At 43.6% G+C, this 18,560-nt stretch overlaps 1 protein-coding gene across 1 annotated transcript; it reads right to left on the reverse strand.

The window, feature by feature from the left end:
• Nucleotides 1–547: 547 nt before the first annotated feature.
• gcgra (glucagon receptor a) lies at nucleotides 548–14,008 on the reverse strand (the record flags this gene model as incomplete). Its single annotated transcript, XM_080856558.1, has 13 exons — nucleotides 548–943; nucleotides 1,318–1,359; nucleotides 3,580–3,727; nucleotides 3,982–4,070; nucleotides 5,149–5,218; nucleotides 6,437–6,497; nucleotides 6,772–6,931; nucleotides 7,338–7,503; nucleotides 7,772–7,872; nucleotides 8,031–8,134; nucleotides 8,614–8,721; nucleotides 12,646–12,742; nucleotides 13,955–14,008. The coding sequence occupies 13 exons, from the start codon at nucleotides 14,006–14,008 to the stop codon at nucleotides 548–550; spliced, it is 1,596 nt and encodes a 531-aa protein (XP_080712684.1).
• Nucleotides 14,009–18,560: the final 4,552 nt, after the last annotated feature.

Raw genomic sequence — 18,560 nt, forward strand, 5'->3', positions numbered from 1 at the left:
TATGGTGAGCGAGCAGCAGATTAAAATGGTGTCTGTCCTGGAAAAATGAAAACCCAAAACGAGCGTCTGTAGCACGTAACATCATGAGATGCAAGGATGAACGCTGGACAAACACCAACTGACACCAATGGCCCTGTCCCTCCCATGGAGACATGGAGTTGGCAGAGCTTCCTCAGTCCTCTCAAACACACCACCTCATACAAGAACACGCACACACAAACACACACACACACACACACACACACACACACACACACACACACACACACACACACACACACACACACACACACACACACACACACACACACACACACACACACACACACACACACACACACACACACACACACACACACACACACGTGTGTCAGGGGCTCATAGCCCTACCCAATCATCAACTCCACCCTCCAGTCTCACATCCATGGCTGCCTGGGGCTGGAGGAGGCGTACGCGTGTCAGCGAGCGGTGAGTGGGACGGGCGCGAGCCCTGCCTACCGCTACGCTGCAACACACCGCCATCACTCTCTCCTTTCCTGCCTCGCCCTCAGAGGTTGCTCACGATGCTCCCCAGCGGTGCCTCGTGGCACTGTGCCTTGTCAACCAGCAGGATGTCGTCCTGCTGCGGGCTCTCGCAGCCGGGGCAGCCAAACGGCAGAAGCGGTGATGGCCCTCCTCCGGCGGCACCACGACCTGTGCCGTTCTGGCAGCCCACTAGCGTGCGTTTCTCGTCCGGGCCGCCGGCCGCAGTGGTGCTTGTGGTGGCGATGCTGGCGGTCGCTGTGCAGGCGACGTCTGGGAAGTGCAGGGGAATCATGGAGGGCTGGGTGACCAGGCTGCCCCCGCGCATGTGCACCGTGTGGCTGTACGTGTGGCGGTACTCCTCCTCGATGTTCCTGCCCAGCTTCCAGCGCTTCCACTTCTTCAGGATCTCTGACTGCACCTGAAGGGGGGAGGCAGTGGGGTGGTGGTGGTGATGGTGGGGTGGTTAGGGGGGTGGCAGATTGTGTGACTGACACATGCTGACAAGAGCTTGGTTCAGGCAATATGAAATTCTTTAAATATAAATGTTGTCAAATGTTTCAGTCAGAAACAAAACATTACAGAAAGTGACATTTTAGCTGACATTAAAAAGACAATGTTTGTATGTGTGTATGTGTGTGTGTGTGTGTGTGTCTGTGTGTGAGAGAGAGTGTGTGTGTGTGTGTGTAAGTGTGTGTGTGTAAGTGTGTGAATGAGTGTGTTTGTGTGTGTGTGTGTGTGTGTGTGTGTGAATGAGTGTGTGTGTGGGTGTACGTGCTTTTTTGAGAGACTCACCTCCTTGTTGACAAAGCAGTATAATATGGCCACAAGGAGACCCTGTGGACATGTCAAAGTCTACATGTTAGCAGCGCAGTGTGATACAGGATCATTTCTGACATCATCATGGACTGCAGTCAGTCACACTGAGACACAGCAGGAGAGAGAGAACCACGCCAGAGGCATACAACTACTTGAAGTGTGTCAGAGCAAAGACAGTGTCACCTCTTACATGCACATGCACATAAAATATGCCTGTTTCTGGACATCTTGAAATCATCCTCAAACTGCTCCTCGAAAGCGCACTAAGGACCTCATTTACTAACATTTGCGAGCGCAGCGTAATCAGCGCCTCTGCCAAACCGCATATAGTGCACAGTGTGTTTCCGCATTTTGCGTCGTATTTATCAAACAAGAACCTCGTCGGGTAATCAGCGCCTAACCCCACCCATTAGTGTTAATAGTGCGCCGCTAAAATAGGGAAGAAAGGGCCTGCGTGTTCCTGCCACCATGAGTTAGAATTAGAATTATTATTATTATTATTATTAGAATTTGAGCTTTTGGTTCACGAGGTTACAGCAAACTTAGCTTTTCGGAGTGCTCCATGAATGATTTGATATTTTAATAAATTAACCCATTTTTATTCATAAATTATTGATTGAATAAATGTACATATGAGTTGAGTCAACGGATGCTCCCAAAAGTAATGCTATACTGAAATGTGGATGGGTTATAACCAAGATAAAAGCATTAGTTATAGAGAGCATTTTCCTGATATTGTTTTTACGTTACTTCAGATCTGGAATGCTGTCGCGATTGCTGAAAAACTCATGCAATGTATATGTAATTGTGAATGCAGAAATAAAGCCATTCTGTGGAATCCCTGGTCTGACTGTATACAACACCTGCACAACTGAAGGTCGTTACACTGGTGACTACCAGTCCACACTTCGTTGTCAGGGGTAATGGAGGTTTTTAGATACGTCAACGTTGCCATGGCACTGGGGGTAGCTTGTGCTCGAGATGCTATAACGTCAAAATAAACATGGAAGGTGAAATGAATATGCTGATCTGTCTCTACAATTTACTTAGTTTAGTTAGTTTACTTCAGAAACAAGTTATTTTCCTGAATAGATACGCGTTACTCCTACGCAAAAGGCGAGCAATGTACTCGGTGTGCTTGAATGATGGGTGGAAAAGGCAAAGAATATGGTTTAAACTTCAAACCATACATTGAGCGACGGTTCTGGGTAAAACTTGGCAGAACAGCTAGCTGGTGGGATTTTTTTTTTCATGCCTATATTTAATGATATATCAAATATAAACATTTAAACAAATACAATTTCAGATTTTTATTATTTTGTATTAATTGTGTCAAATTTTTCACACATACTGTACGTCATGCTAAAACACCTCTTGTTTCATTACTAATACATTATTAGGCGCACTTTACGCATCTCCTCCCATCTCTTTGCGGCGAACACCCACTTTCCCTATACCCTCCCAGCAGCGGGCAATCTACGTTTTACTCAAGTGTGCAGCCTTTGTACAGTAAATACGGTTCCATGTCTTCACACGCAATTTTCTCAGAAATCACACCTGAAGTAGGCAATCCTGTTAGTAAATAAGGCCCTGACACTGATCAGACCAGAACACCCTGACCAGCAGGAGAGAAACTCCATGAGCACAGAGATAGAGGAAGCGTTGTTTAGGATATTAGGCTATGCAATACTGAAAGAATATGGGCTGAACTCTTCTACATGTTACATCAAACGCTACCGAGCAGCACAGATGGCTGTCTAACCGAGCTGGGAGTGGAGGAACTCTTGCTCTCTCATTCAGTGGGTGAAATCAGCTTCGTTCAGGCAATTCCGCTCCCTGGGTGATGGGAGTTTGACACATAACATCTGAGCTCCTCTTCAACAGCGCTTGGGAAATGAGTCAGGCAAGTCATGGTGTGTAGTATTTTTTTTTGGCATAATTAGTCCTGACACCATAAAAAATAATGAATCTACGCCTCTCCTTCTTTCCTCAACGTAATGAATGGGCATGACAGGGAGATAGACCCCTCAAGCTACATATGTTTACAGCTCATTGAACTAGACTACAGCATATGGGAAGGTTTCTCTTTTTAACCATCGACACACTGTCTACAACGATGACAGCTTTGAACCCTCCGTAACCCTGCACCCTGCATCCAGAATTTGGGGACATGAAGATGTGGGAGATTATATAGTGGAGATGGGAGTTGTTGTGAGGTGTTCACAGTTGTGGCCTGACCTGGAAGGAGCTGAACAAGAGGTCGATGAAGAGTTTGGTGAGGCGCAGTCCTAAGGCGCGATCTGAGGTAGACTCGTCAGTGACAAAGGAAAACAGGACTGGATGGATGCCAAGCAGCGGAATGAGGGTGAGGGTGGACTTAGCCAGTCTGCGGTGGAGAGAGGGGGAGTGGGGGTTACTGTAACAGCAAGAAGCAAACAAGTAAAGAAATAAATATGCACATATTATGTATTCATTCATTCATTCATATATTCATACATACATGCACACATACTGTACATCTATGAATATAAGTTACCTACATACATTTATGAATATAAATAAGACAACATAATATAGTATAGGATAAAATAAAAAATAAGCCTGTTTGATTTTTGTGTTGTGCTTAAGAACAGCTCTTACCGAAACTTGTAGTCGGAGTATCTCATTTGATGCGCTCTCAGCTTAGACACAAGGATCTTAATGATGCGGATGAAAATGAAGAAGTTTATCTGGAGACAGTGAAATAAAGAAACAAACAAACAGTTAGACAATCTGACAAAACAGTTTTAAGCCTGCTTTCCTGGTTCAGAATCAAGTCAAAGTCAAAATGTTTTAAAGTGTTCAATACAAATATGCCCTAAGTTGTTACTTTCCACATTCCCACCTTTCCCTAAAATAGTCGTGTGGGGGTGGTGAGCAGTGATTCCGTGGGCTACGTGTGTAAAACGCAGGAACTGAACAATACACAGATGCATCTCAAACACAGGAATTCCTGTATGATAGGACCTCTCAAGATCACCGTGGAAGCTGTGCATCACGTGAGTTCCTTTAGAAAAGGCCGGTGCTGATTGCGGTATGAGTGCCTGACTCAAGCAGAGTCTGAAGGGAAACTCGGCTTTCTCAAACTATCAATCTGTGCTCTTTTATTGTATCACCTTGTCACAAACGAAGATTACATTTCAACCCCAAACTTCAACCCAAACCTGAAGAAATGGAAGATGTAAAGTGATTTTGGATTTAGTATACTCTCAACCACAACCTACTTTCCACAAGCCATGTATTAAAGAAGTCTCCTTTAATATTGCATGGGATGGTAAGGCGAGGGCACCCGAGAGCAAGGCTAACTGAATGTAATGGAGTGAAACAGGATTGCTGAATGTATAGACGTGCTCTGGGATCCGGGACTCCGGGACGTATTCTACATGCTACGGGTCAACATTTATAGTCCTCCGCACTCACTCTTTCTTGTACTTAACACTCATTCCTTAACACTTTCCACAGTTACTCATATGGGTTAACATTGAGAAGAGAGAGTGAGTGAAAGACTCATTATTGAGGCTTGTCGGGAAACAGAAGAAACAGAAAGGAGAGGAGAGCAGAGGAGAAGGGGGGGATGGAGGAGGAGAGAGGAGAGGAGAGGAGGGGAGGGGAGGGGAGAGGAGGGGATGGAGGGGGAGAGGAGAGGAGAGGAGAGGAGGGGAGAGGAAAGGAGGGGGGTGGAGGAGGAGAGAGGAGAGGAGAGGAGAGGAGAGGAGGGGAGAGGAGAGGAGGGGGGTGAAGGAGGAGCGAGTGTCACACATGTCTCACCAGCACTGAGAGCAGTATGGGGGAGCGTATAATCCACCAGTACTCCATGTTTATATTCTGCTCCCAGCACCTAAAAGAGGCCAAGAGGCAGAGTTAGCACATCATACATGCAAGATATTGGATATTTGCTTACATAACATTACCTTACCTCACCCCTACCCCCACCCCATCCCACCCCACCCTTTTCCCTCTCTCCTTCTCTCTCTCTCTCTGTCTCTTTCTCTCTCTCTCTGCCTGGCTGGTAATGGCCTCTTATTTGTTCTGACACAAAAGCAGCACAAAGTGAGCAAGCAGTGAAGGAGCTTGTCTCTGTGACCAGGGGGGTAGTTATCCAGGGATGAATTAGGCTCTTATGAATTCGTCAAAGAAGAGGAGGAATAATAAGGCCAGACACGCTGAAAGGTTAGTTGGCCAGAATAGAACACGAGGAAGACGACGGAAGGCTGCTGGGGGAGGGGACTGGGGCATTCCGGGGAAGACCGACAAGCAATCACTTAGCCCACAAATGCCACCGTGTTGTTTGGATGATTTATACAACAGCCTGAGGTGTTTTTGCAGGTGTTGCAGTATTATCCTCTCTCATCTACTGCACTCGTTAATCTGGCTTGTTTTGCCATGTTTACTGTGCCTGGCAAAAGGCCCTGAGCACCCACAGTGTCACAGAGGTGGAAGAGCGGAGATTCAGTTAAATGCACCAGGTCATGTTGGGACATACGCCCATCCTGACAGTAGCCCGGTGCAGGAAATACGACGGCGGGCCGCAGACACTGCCATGTTTTTGGGATGAAGCAGAGCGGTGAATGCTTAGCTCTGCCTTAGCTGAGGTTGGGGGTGTGCACTCAACCCTACTCTACTCCTTTGCCTATCAGAGTCAGTAAGGGATCAGAGTCAGGCGAGTGTACGAGTGTAATTTGCCACTTCATTGAACTGGCCCTTGCATGGCCATAAGCTATGTAGTCATTTCATAGATTTTTCAATCTGCCATAACTAAGAGCTTTGGCTCTGACACACGCCAGAGCGCTCGAGTGACCATGATGCCCCTTTAAAAATCAAAATGTTGCGGTGCTGTGACCTTAGAAGAAAAGCTCAGGACCCCATAACGTCTCTGCCAGAATATGATAGGTTGACAGTAACAGCTTAGAGGAGAGGCTCCTCTTGCTGGCACACACACCGAGATACATTTTCACGGGTCGATAAAAGGTGTCAGTGTAATTGCAATGGCCCGTTCGATGGACAAAATACCATCTCAAAAAAGCCAAGACAAGGCGGTCAAGAGAGGAACACTTACTCCTCATTCTCATACAGATACTTCACGATCACCCAAGGAAATACGAATATCAGTGGGATGCCTGTCAGAAAGAAGAAAAGCAGCATGACACAGACTGATCAGCAGGGCAGCATCTTCTCTAAAATGAATAATAACAATAATAATAATAACAATAATAGTACAATAAATGTATAGAGCACTTTTTGGGATTGCCAAATACAGATCTATAAGGTGGTCTAACAAAACAAATGAATACTATAAAGTAAACATTAAATGAGCTGAAAATACAATACAAATTTGAGCAATTTCATTAAAAGGATGGAGAGTTTCTTGCCCTCCTCCCTTATCGTGCTCACCCCAGCCAATGCACAGGTAGACACCAAAGTAGTTCTTCTCAGTAAGCACCGTGACGACCAGGAGGTTGTGCAGGTAGATCCCCTCCACGAGGAGCCAATAGCTGTTAGCGGTAATGCTGTACTGCATCATCACAACGGCAATCCGACAACCAATCGCTGTCTGAAACATGAGCATGGCGCAACACACATGAATGTACACCGTGGGGGAGTGTGTCGCGTCTTGAACACAGTGCTAAAGGCACAAAATTAGAACGAGTAGAATGATGATCCGCTGTGTATAAAACAACCAATTAGATACCTTGATGGCGCTTCTTACTATGGATACTTGTAATCAATAAATTCCTTTTTTAATGTTTGACATGGAACACATTGTTGCTGGGAATTTGAAATATTCATCAACCTAATTATATGGTTAGACTCTACAATTGAATTCAATTGAATTCAATTTTATTTATATAGCGCCATAACAATACAATTGTCTCAAGGCGCTTCAATGAGGGTTAAAGTTGTAATGTAAGCATTTAGATCACGGTTGTGTTTTAGGTTTCTGACGTGGGTCGACTGACCTCGTTATTCACCAGCCAGCCCACTTCGTGATCAGTGTTGATGTCCTGGCCGATGTTGAAGAACGGCCTCTCAATGAAAGCATCTTTGATGAGGATGGACATGGCTCTCAGGATGAAAGAGGCAAACAGGTTCATGTGGATGTTGTTCCTGGTGCAGTGAAGCTTCCTGTGGACAAGGGCCCATTCAAAAACTGGAGAAACCAGAGTGCTTCAATCGTCTGCTCATCACAGGATTGTTCCACAGATTATGCTTGACCAACAGACAGACATTCAGTACATGTGTTCATCACCAAACATGTGCACTAGATCCTAACCCTAGATTATTTCTTCAATTACTGTTATTGTTTTGACCACCACTGAGAAAGTACATTCTGTAGAACTGCACTTGTCATTAAGCAATGGTGCTTCAATATTCCCAGAGGATAAAGTGTCACCTGAAAGCCATCAGGATCCCAAGAGCCAGCACCAGAGCACCCAGGGACAGCGAGTACCCCACGGTGTACATGGCCCGGAACATACTGAGGATCTTCCCGTGCTGTCATACACACACAGATAAAAAACACACACACACACACACACAAACAGAGAGAGAGAGAGGGAGAGAGAGGCAGATAAAGTTATTTTCATGATCATGTGTCTTTGCAGGGCGACTGAGCTGTGAAAGAGTGAACACATTAAAGTGGAATGCCTTACCCTCTCAGCCCCATGCTGGTCATCTTGCTCACATTCGCTCGTATTCTTCTCAGGCAACCACTGTCCATCGGCGCCACACTCTCGATACACAAAGCCATGTCGAACTGCAGCGGAGACACAGAGAGATCCTTAACACAATCATCTTCCACAACCTAGTCAGCTTTCAGCCAAGATTGTTTCAGAACCTTTTTATTTTTTTTAGCTATCTTTGTTTATTTGAGTACTGTGCACGATAAAAGGACAACAATAAGACTAAGTCAACGAAGACCATTCAACTAAATCAATTACTGTCTAATGTTGTCCCAAAGGTTTTCCAATAGTGTCTAAAATGGCTGCAGAATAAAGATTGTTCCAGAGATCCACAAGCTATTCACTAATACTATTCCAATCTGACTCAATATTTCAGCCCTTAGTTAATTATCAACAGACCACTGAGTCAACTATAATCAGACTCGTTCAGCACTGACTCATCTTGTGCTGAGTCATCTATCGACTCCAATGCTTACTCAGCTCTTGGGTCCACTGGATCTACACACTGCCCACTTCTGCTGCCCCAGCTCAACACTACAGGGCTCTTACTTACCGTCAGAGTACCAGGGCAGGTACCAGGGGCAGGCAACACTCACGGTGGTGTTGGGCAGTCCGTCCGGCCAGCAAGCATACTTGTCAAACGTTCTGTTGCACACAACACCTGGCCACAAGAGAGAGAGAGAGACAGATAAAGAGAGAGAGAGAGTGGGAGAGAGAGGTAGAGAGATAGACTCTCGTCCTCTGTATTACCATCTATTTCTTGCTGACTCCAATGTGTTATACTTTTGTCTTGTTGCCCATAAATTAACGTCTTTAAGGCAAAACTCACTTTTAGAATGATTGATGATCCAAAAAAATGGACATTCATGGTGTTTGGGCAGGACGTCCCCCATGCATGCATGAGACATTTGGTGCTATCAGGCACACCACGGGCTGATCACAGTTTAACTAATTACCACATCCTGCTTTCCTTTAATATCAGATTGCTTCCTTCAGCCTTCCCCCCATTGTCAGAGATAACCTCAGGGTGACTGAGATTTCCAACGTATGTCAAAATGTATATGAATGTTACATATTTAAGTTCGGTCCTGAATTAATTCTTGTGATGTGAGCAGCAGTCTAATCATGGTTTCATTGCAATCTGAAATCTGAAAAGTACCCATTGTAACCTCTGCCTCAGCACTCCCAGATGACCAATCAAAGGGTTGGTGGGGCCTTAAAGGGATTGGCTTGAGGCAAAGTATTGAGGTATTAAACCAAACACTTCAGGTTGGTAGGGGAGAGAATGGGGCCTTACAGGGATTGGCTCGTGGCAAATGCATAGCAATGGGTCTTGAGGTATTCAAACAAACACTTCAGAGTTATGTCTCTTCTTCACTTCATCTGCTTCTCCTCTCCCGTCTTTCAGCGTGGGGTCCCTCTCTTCCCCTGCTCTCCTACTCTATTAGTTGGGATTTTTACATTGTCTGGTCAAGGCAAGAATATTTCTATTCAAACGTACAAAGATGGAATGGGGGACATTATTGTTCTGCCTCTGAGCCAGCAGCAGAGGTAGTCACAGAGCCAGATCGACGTCTGTCGAGCAGCATATCGGGATAGGGGTGTGACGCAGCGTAGCAGCTAACCAAAATGTAGCAAGCCTATTGTGTTGTCAGATCCCACATGATTAACATTAACATGTCCATGAGGCACACCAACATTGCTTGAGTCTGAACATTTCTATTAATGTGCATGCAGACTCTATGCTCACTCATCATTGTTTCTGAAAGTAACAGGTAGGCTAGTTCCTTTCTGAAGCGCAAGTTATGGCGCATTCGAGCCAACACAGAGTTTTTCTTCTAACTATCAATAATTATCTACAACGTTTTTCTCACCCATTTTGAGACACTGCCTCTTCATGCATCTTTTTGTGCATTTAAAAGGTTTTTAACTTTTGACATACAGTAGTCAAGGTCCGTGTTAGGTTCATTGCCATATTGATAACAACGTCAAATTGATTAAACAACGTGCCTCCCTGATATGGAGGACTGAAAGTGCCAAAATTCAATAAATAAATACACCATCAATAATTAAAATGTGTCATTAATTAATTTAAATTGGAATTAAATAAATAAATGTTTCAATAAAAGTGTCATTAATTAATTCAAATTGGAATTAAATACATAAATGTTTCAATAAATGTGTCATTAATTTATTAAATACCAATTCATTTTATGTAAAAAAAAACACATTTAATTATTTCACTATTTAATTAATTATGTCATGGTCCTGTGTTGCAGCGCATCAATAATTTATTGTATCTGTCAAACTCACCCATCAAAGTCAGTGGGCGGGGCTAACGCTGATTTAGTCTGATCCATTGCTTTAGTCTGAAGTGCCTGGAGAGAGACATTTTTCCACCGGTTCCAGCACCAAAACTTAACGTTATGGAATCTTGTGACATGTTACTTTGGTTAAAATTGTGAGTTATTCACGAGTGGTCTTCTTCCAGCGAGAACGCAAATTCATTTCGATAAAACTTACATTTTGTTTAACTTTTTAATACCATGTAGTACCATACGACCTTAAGTTAAAGTTCTGTTTACTTGATCACTTTAGACTAGAGTTTTTGAGATGCTCCATGGACCAGCTCAGCAGTAGTTAATTCCTCTGAAATAAACCTTTCAGCATATTCACACCTATTTGCCTTGAGAAGTTTCTTGAGAACTCTTAGAATTTTCCACGACATATAAAAGTTCTGTTTACTTGGCCATGGCTTTCTATATTTTCTCACGTAGATCAGACGAGTGGCAATGCAGTTCATGACGGGAGTTGACTAGCTACTTAACAACTGTAGCAGTAACCTACAGCAGCTAGTGCTAGTTACTACACGAACGTGCTTAGTCAAGAGCTTCTTTTTTTTTTCAAGTGGCAAGTCTTCTACAGTACACACAATACAAAACCAGCACTACATCACGGTCTCAGTTAATGATGCAACTACGGGTTTTCTACGAGCAGGCAATGCAGCTCATGATGGGAGTTGACTAGCATACTGTAGTAGTACCTCACGACAGCTAGCAGCTAGCTGCTACAAGAACTTGCTTAGTCAACTGTTAATATCAAGTGTAATATCACACAAAAACAACAAGCCAGATTGAGAGAGATAATGTATACAAAGCAGACAAACCAACACATTTTGATGGATGAAAGCCCTCTTTATTATTTGTAATGTGTTTGTTATTAGGTCTGTTGTCCTTTTGAACCATGCTATCCAACTCTCCTCGTATTTCCCCATACATTTTAGCTTTCCTTACTGACTTTTCAATTTTGTTTTGCATTTCTGTTGATGGCTAAATTGCTTTCGAGGTATTTAATTCATGGTCCACTACTGGATCGATTTTCCGTTTTCATCATCTCGCACGCTCTGGATTTTTAGCGTTTAAGAAAAAGTTTTGTTTGACACAGTGTTTAGGAATGAGGCCTGCGTCAATCCAAATATCTTGAATCGGTAAGCCTTGACTTGATGTGCAGGGTAACCAATCAGGTTTTAGGAATCCGCCCACTGACTTTGATGGGTGAGTTTGACAGATAAAATAAATTATTGATGCGCTGCAACACAGGACCATGACATAATTAATTAAATAGTGAAATAATTAAATGTGTTTTTTGACATAAGATGAATTTGTATTTAATTAATTAATGACACATTTAATGAAACATTTATGTATTTATTTCCAATTTGAATTAATTAATGACACATTTAATAAAACATTTATGATTTAATTCCCATTTTAATTAATTAATGACACATTAAAATAACTATTGATGGTGTATTTATTTATTGAATTTTGGCACTTTCAGTCCTCCATACCCTGAAGCCAGAAGTATTTTTTCTCAGAGTTTCTGAATCCGAGCTCTGAAGTGCCATTCTAGAGCAATTTTCCGAGCTGGAAACATCCAACTTCCAAAGTGGTCTCAAACGGGATGATAAAGGTCAATAAAAACATACTGTGTATATACACAGCTTTATGCCACCTGTGTTTGGTTCAGTGCAAACAAAGCAAAGACAGCATTATGAGGGGTTTTCTGTTTGTCTCTCCTTCAACATTTTTCTCATTTATTCATAGCTTGGGTCTATGTTCTTTTCTATGTCAAGCTTTCAGGTTTATCTGGTTCATTTGATCATTCAAGCATCTTCGCTTTATATCTAACAATTGGCTTCTATACTGCTTGGTAATTCAGAGTCAGATTAGTTATATTTTTCCCCAATATTTGTTTTAACATGTGTAAACCTTCCAGTTGGGTGTTTCCATCTATGGTAACATTTTGGCTGCCCTCTTACCGCCAACTAAAATACAGCCTCTTTTTTATCCTTCTGAGGATCACTAGGCTAAATGGTATGGGAAGTTAATAATACGAGACAGTGTGCCCTTTCATCTCTGCATCAAACAGGTATGTGGTCAGACTCCACACTAGATAGCTCAGCTCAGCTACACTGCATCAGAGAGCAGACTTTCATCCTTTATCATGCCTCTGCATTAAGGGTGACTGTAAGGCTGAAGTCAGGGGCTTTGCGGTGTGCTAACCTGGCGGACTCCGGACTTACCAGTGACTGGAGGGTGTCTGCTGATGTTATGGAAACACTGGTCATGATACATGGTCCATCTTTCCACTAAGACCTTGAATTGTCTGGCAGGAGACACCTGCAAAGCCAATAGGGACAGTTTGAATATAGGCAAAGGCAAGGACTATACAAACCATAAAATGGGACACTTCCTGCTCTAAGGGTGTAACTGAGGTCGACCTCAATTCTGTGTGGAAACAAAAGCATTATGGTGCATGGCACCACGTAGCATAAAAGAACAGGTCGGTTGGATGGTTGGATGTTTGATGGAATGGGCATATATTTTTTTGGATGCTCTTGGCATGACTGTGGGAAGACTCAAGTAACAACAGGACAGGCTTACACAAAGTAATGCACCAGAAGATGGCAATGTAACATGTCTTAAATGTGAAATAGCATGTCCTGCTGTGTTTTTTCCCCGTATGAAATGGGTCAGGAAGGCTTATTTCGCCTCAGCTGAAAATTCAGCAGAGCACATTTCATAACATCATCTGTTCTGTTGTTTTGACTGCATGTAACAGTCACAATAAACCCCAGTCCCTGCCCCCGCAACCCTCATATTCCTCAGATTAGCATCGCGCTCTCGTTCGATTCGTCACGAAGATGCTATGTTTAGATGTGTTTTACTGCCCCTGGCTTTCGTCAGCCCATGGGCTGGCGCTGGGAAGGCTCTTGTGTTTAAGTGGCTCTAAACATGGTGGATGCTCACAGCTTTACAGGCATGGGGCTCCAGTGGGCCGGATGAAGCTTAGCATAGCCAGATACAGAGGAGAGCATGGCATCACGTCTGGCCTGTGCTGTTTAATGGGCTCTAGGAGTGGATCTGAAGCAGCCACTACACACAGAGAGAAGTGCTCCTTCTAAACACTATTGGAACAACGATGGAGTTGTTCCAGAATACCATGCTGATCTGTAATCACAGACTTAGAATTCCCAACGAAGCAATGGTCAGTGGGCTCAGTGTGAGTTAATAATTCCAACATCAAACGGACCTTCTGAGTAATTACATTTGAATCACTTATTTAAGATTGCACCCCTCAAAGAGAACAACCTTAGCCTGGTACCAGAACAGATACAGACAGAATGTTCATCCTTTTCATGTCAAATATGATGATGTTAAGGAAATCCTGTCCTGTAAAATGGAGAGTATACTAACCGATATATCCTCTCCCTGTTGGTGCATGTGTTAGTGAGTTTGTATGTGTACTTATATGGATGTGTATCTGAGTGTTTCTATGCGTGAGCATGCCTGTGTGTGAGTGTGTGTGTGTGTTGTGTATGCATAGCTCACCTGGATGCTGGAGGAGAGTGTGAGCAGGGTCAAAGGTAGGAGGGCCCGTGACATCCCTTAGTCCTGCAGCTGCAGCTGGGAGGGGGGGTGAGAGGGGTGTGGGGGGGCACACCTCATACGAGGGCTTCAGCTGGGCTCCCTACACTGCCTGGACAACACACACAGGGACATGGCTGTCAACATATGCACAAACACACACACACACAAACATACGTAGAGTTCACTCTCTCTCTCTCTGTCTATCTCTCTCTCTCTCTCACAAACACACACACATAAATAGACACATACTAGCACGCTTACACACACACGAACATACATAAAAGCCTCTTCGTGGGAGAGGACTGCATTACCTCTCAGTTCTGTTTCTGTTCTTTAAGCTTAATTTTTAGTCTTTTATCTTAATTTCCTTACTCTTTTATTATGTTAATTTTATGTTTAATTTGATGTTTTTTACTGTTTAAATCCCTAATTACCCCATGCTCTTTTATCTGCTAATTTGAAAAGCACTTTGAATTACCAATGTGTATGAATGCTATATAAATAAAGAATAGATCAGCCAGAACAGCAGCACAACCACCAACAACAGTCAGAAAAGACCAAGGCCCATAATATATTTTTTTACTATTTGAAGATAAATGCAGTAATGTTTTCACACAACACATCCAACTATAAGTAATTCAAGACCAGCACTTGAATGCACTGCCTTCAGAGTTTCCTGTTTTCAACACAGCGCACAGTCCATCATTGCCCCATCAGTGGCCTGTAGTTAAACAGAGACACACACACACACACACACGCACACACACACACACACACACACACACACACACACACACACACACACACACACACACACACACACACTCACACAAACAGACACACACACATTCACACAAACACACACACACAAACACGTACTCATAGAGTTCAGCAGCTTCTGATGTTTACACTAAGGCTAACCCAATTAGAGCAGAAGTGAAGAGGAGTGGGGGGGGGGGGGGGGGGGGTGCTGGGGGATGGAATCACAGCACAGAATAGGGGATCATGAAAGTAAAGTCTGAGCCGAACATTCGAACATTAAGAGGAAATCCTGTTTATATCCACTGAGGAATAACAGAGCCTCCCCAAAAATGACAAATTGCATTGCTGTGTATGTGTGTGTGCGCATACACGTCGCTGTGTAGGAGTTGGCCAGTTTATAATTGTGCGTGTGTGTGTGTGTGTGTGACCTCTGGTGCGTGACCTCTGGTGCTCCCTCATCTAATGGTCACTCACCCAGACATCGATCCCATCCCTCATTCCTGGTTTCGGGTGAAGTCGGAGAACGGAACGAAATCTGAAACGTTTCTGCAAAAAACACCTTTACCATGGAAACATTTTTGGCTAAAACGTTTCAAATTCCATTCTGGTCCAGTCTCTCTTGACGTAGTTCGTCACGGTTGGCAGGCTCTCCTGTCCGGTTGTTGTTGTTTTTGTTGTTCTTATTTGTTTTTGTTGTTTGTTTAGGTGTGCTGTGCAGCTTCATTTGCACACACACACACACACACACACTCACACACAGGGTAATCCACACAGCACTTCACTTCATATCACGTCACAATAGGGGCTGGTTGTTAAGGAAATCCCAAACAAAAGACGACAAGCACAAGCCAAGCCCCGGCCTATACGAGCACAAGCCTAGCTCTGGCTTTACGAGCACAAGCCAAGCCCCGGCTATACGAGCACAAGCCTAGCTCTGGCTTTACGAGCACAAGCCAAGCTCATCAGGCTATACGAGCACAAGCCAAGCTCCTGCTATACGAGCACAAGCCAAGCTCAGGCAGACTGTATGGGTGTCGAGTAGAGATACAAGGAGCGGCCATCAAGCCAATCACAGACACACTTGACAGGCTGGAGTAAAAATAATTCAGTTCATGCACAAGCAGATATTATCCCTGTGTTTAATGTTAAATTAACTCCCTAGGATACAGATGGCCAAAGAAACCATGGGTGAGAAAGTGCTCCTCTGGCTCTACTGGCAGAGCAACTGATACAGCAAGGTACCTACAACACCAAGACCATGGGTTCAGTTCCCTAATGATCATACATGTACAAGGTAAGTTGATTTGGAAAAGCTTCTAAATGAATATAAATGTTATGTGAGTGAATGAATGCAAAGTGAGAGTGAAAGTGAAGATATCAAGGAGGCAGATGTCAAAGATGGCACTGTTGCTAGATCCAGCCACCATTCACCTACACCCTTAAATCCCCCCTTAAAACAATACCAACACACCCTATTCAAGTCTGCCCATGACGTGCACAAAAACGTTACTTAAAACAGAAAATGATGGTTGTAGCAGTCGCAGCATCATTAATAAAATTGTCAGAGAAAGAAAATGTGTTTTTTTGTGTATATGTGTCTTTTTGGGGGCGATATTGGTTGAGGAGGTAGAGGAGTCGTTTGGCAATCGGAAAGTTGCTAAATCGGTCCCGACTCCTACTCACAGAGTGTTCTGATGTGCAGGTTGGCAACTTAGACAGCAGCCTCTGCCATCTGTGTGTGAATGGGTAGATGTCTGAGGCATTCATATAAAGTGCTCCATGAGTAAAAAGTGGTATAGAAATGCGGTCCATTTTCAGTGAAGCTCTTTGAAAAAAAATCACATCTACTGTATATCTTCTAGCCAACATAATATATGCTGAATCTGGAATCTATGGCCTAGTATTTCAACTGACGTGTACGTTATTATGTACAGTATATATGGAGATAATGCTAAATGCATTATGCAAACGATACCCCTTGTGCTGTGTGAATTTCTCATTAGCATATGATGCTACAGTTACCTTAACAATTCATGCTTTTCTGTCATCAGATCTACACCTTCCAATGCACAGTTCACAAACCATGTTCATCCACCCATCATAAAATATGCTTCAGAAAACCAGAGGACCTCCTCCAGAGACCATCAAGAAAGAAAAGAAGAGAGAATTTCAAAAGGGACTTTCGAGGAGCGTATCTGTGTAGCTCATCCATATGTGAGAAGGATTTGAATACTCACCATGAGAGAGAAACGGGCCAGCAATGGGGGACTGCCAGTTAGCATGCTGGCTATGTGCGGTTGCATGTTGCGGTCGCATGTTGCTGCCAGATAGAATGACGGGTAAGCGCATGCGGTCAAATCCTTCATGTGCTCATGGAAGCATGCTGCAAATGTCCCCAGCCTGCCAGCAGTGGAAGTCATCCCACGCATAACCCCACATACACTCACACACACACACACACACACACACACATTCTCTGCCAGACACATACACATCCAACACAACTACGCACACACTCTGTTGCTTTCTCACACACACACACACACACACACACCCGAATATCAAACACACACTATCACATCATACACTTTCTCTCTCCTCTATCTCCCTCTCTCTATCTCCCTCTCTCTCTTTCTCTCACACACACAAACACACACACACACACTCACACACACACACATATGAACACACACTCTCTGAAACAACCATGCCAACGATTCACACCAGTGCACATGGCTTAGTTGGCGACACACTAGCCTACTTAGGGACAGTTTTTGCCTTGCTGACAAATACCAAGTGCAATGATTAACTTGGCAGAGAGAGAGAGACTTCCAGGACAAGCCTCATACGAAAGAGGGACCTGGAGGGTAGGTGGGGCAATTTTCAAACCCACACTGAAACACCCTAATGGATACAGCAAGGGCAGCGACATGGATCTGGTGTGACCACTTATTAACTAAAGCAGAACCTATAGGTCAAGGATAGCACAGAGATAAATACTGTGATGTAACTGATGTGAGGAAACAAACTATGGCAACAGTGCAAGTCCTGCAGGGAGCGTACGGTGGAATTAGGCAATTAAAGGGTTGCAAAAGAGCCTATTTTTGACACTAGAGGAAATATATGCTAGGAAAACACCTCTCATATTGTCAGCTTATGGGGTCAAAATAGTTCACAGTCATCGTGACTTGACAGATTCCCAGTGATTCTACTGATCACATCCAATGGGTCTGTACTGAAAGCCTGTCAAGACTAGTCTATTCAAAATGTGGCGCTTATTGCTGACAGGCATCTAGACTACTAGGGACCTTACTCCGCCATCTGTTCAAACATTTGCAGCAGCGATAGCAGGAATTCTGTGGTTCTCAGAACACCTCCATTATCTCCACGAAGTGTCTAAACAGAGCTGTGTCCTGCATGTCTAAGGTTTGGAAGCAATAACATTTTTAAGTATAATGGTGAACGGCTCATTTGACCAGGAAACTAATTTGCAGTGATGGAGACTAGCATTAAAGCACAGATATAAATCTCTCAGTGAAGGAGGAAAAGAGCACATGTTTTGAAATGTGTAGTGAGGTTAGGATTTAAGACGTATTTAAGAACAGATTCAGGACCAACAACACTGGCACTAGGAGTGACTGATCAACCAGGTCAGAAAACAGCATCTTTGTGAAAAAAGCACAACCTCATCTGGTCTATGCTGTTTTTTTGGCCAGCTTTGATCAGCACGACCTTTTGTCATAAATAGGGTCACACACAACACATGCAAGTCTAGAGAGCAGTTCTCCTTTTAAATGTACATTTG

The sequence above is a fragment of the Sprattus sprattus genome, assembly GCF_963457725.1.
Source record: "Sprattus sprattus genome assembly, chromosome: 18".
In the NCBI taxonomy this organism is placed as follows: domain Eukaryota; kingdom Metazoa; phylum Chordata; class Actinopteri; order Clupeiformes; family Clupeidae; genus Sprattus; species Sprattus sprattus.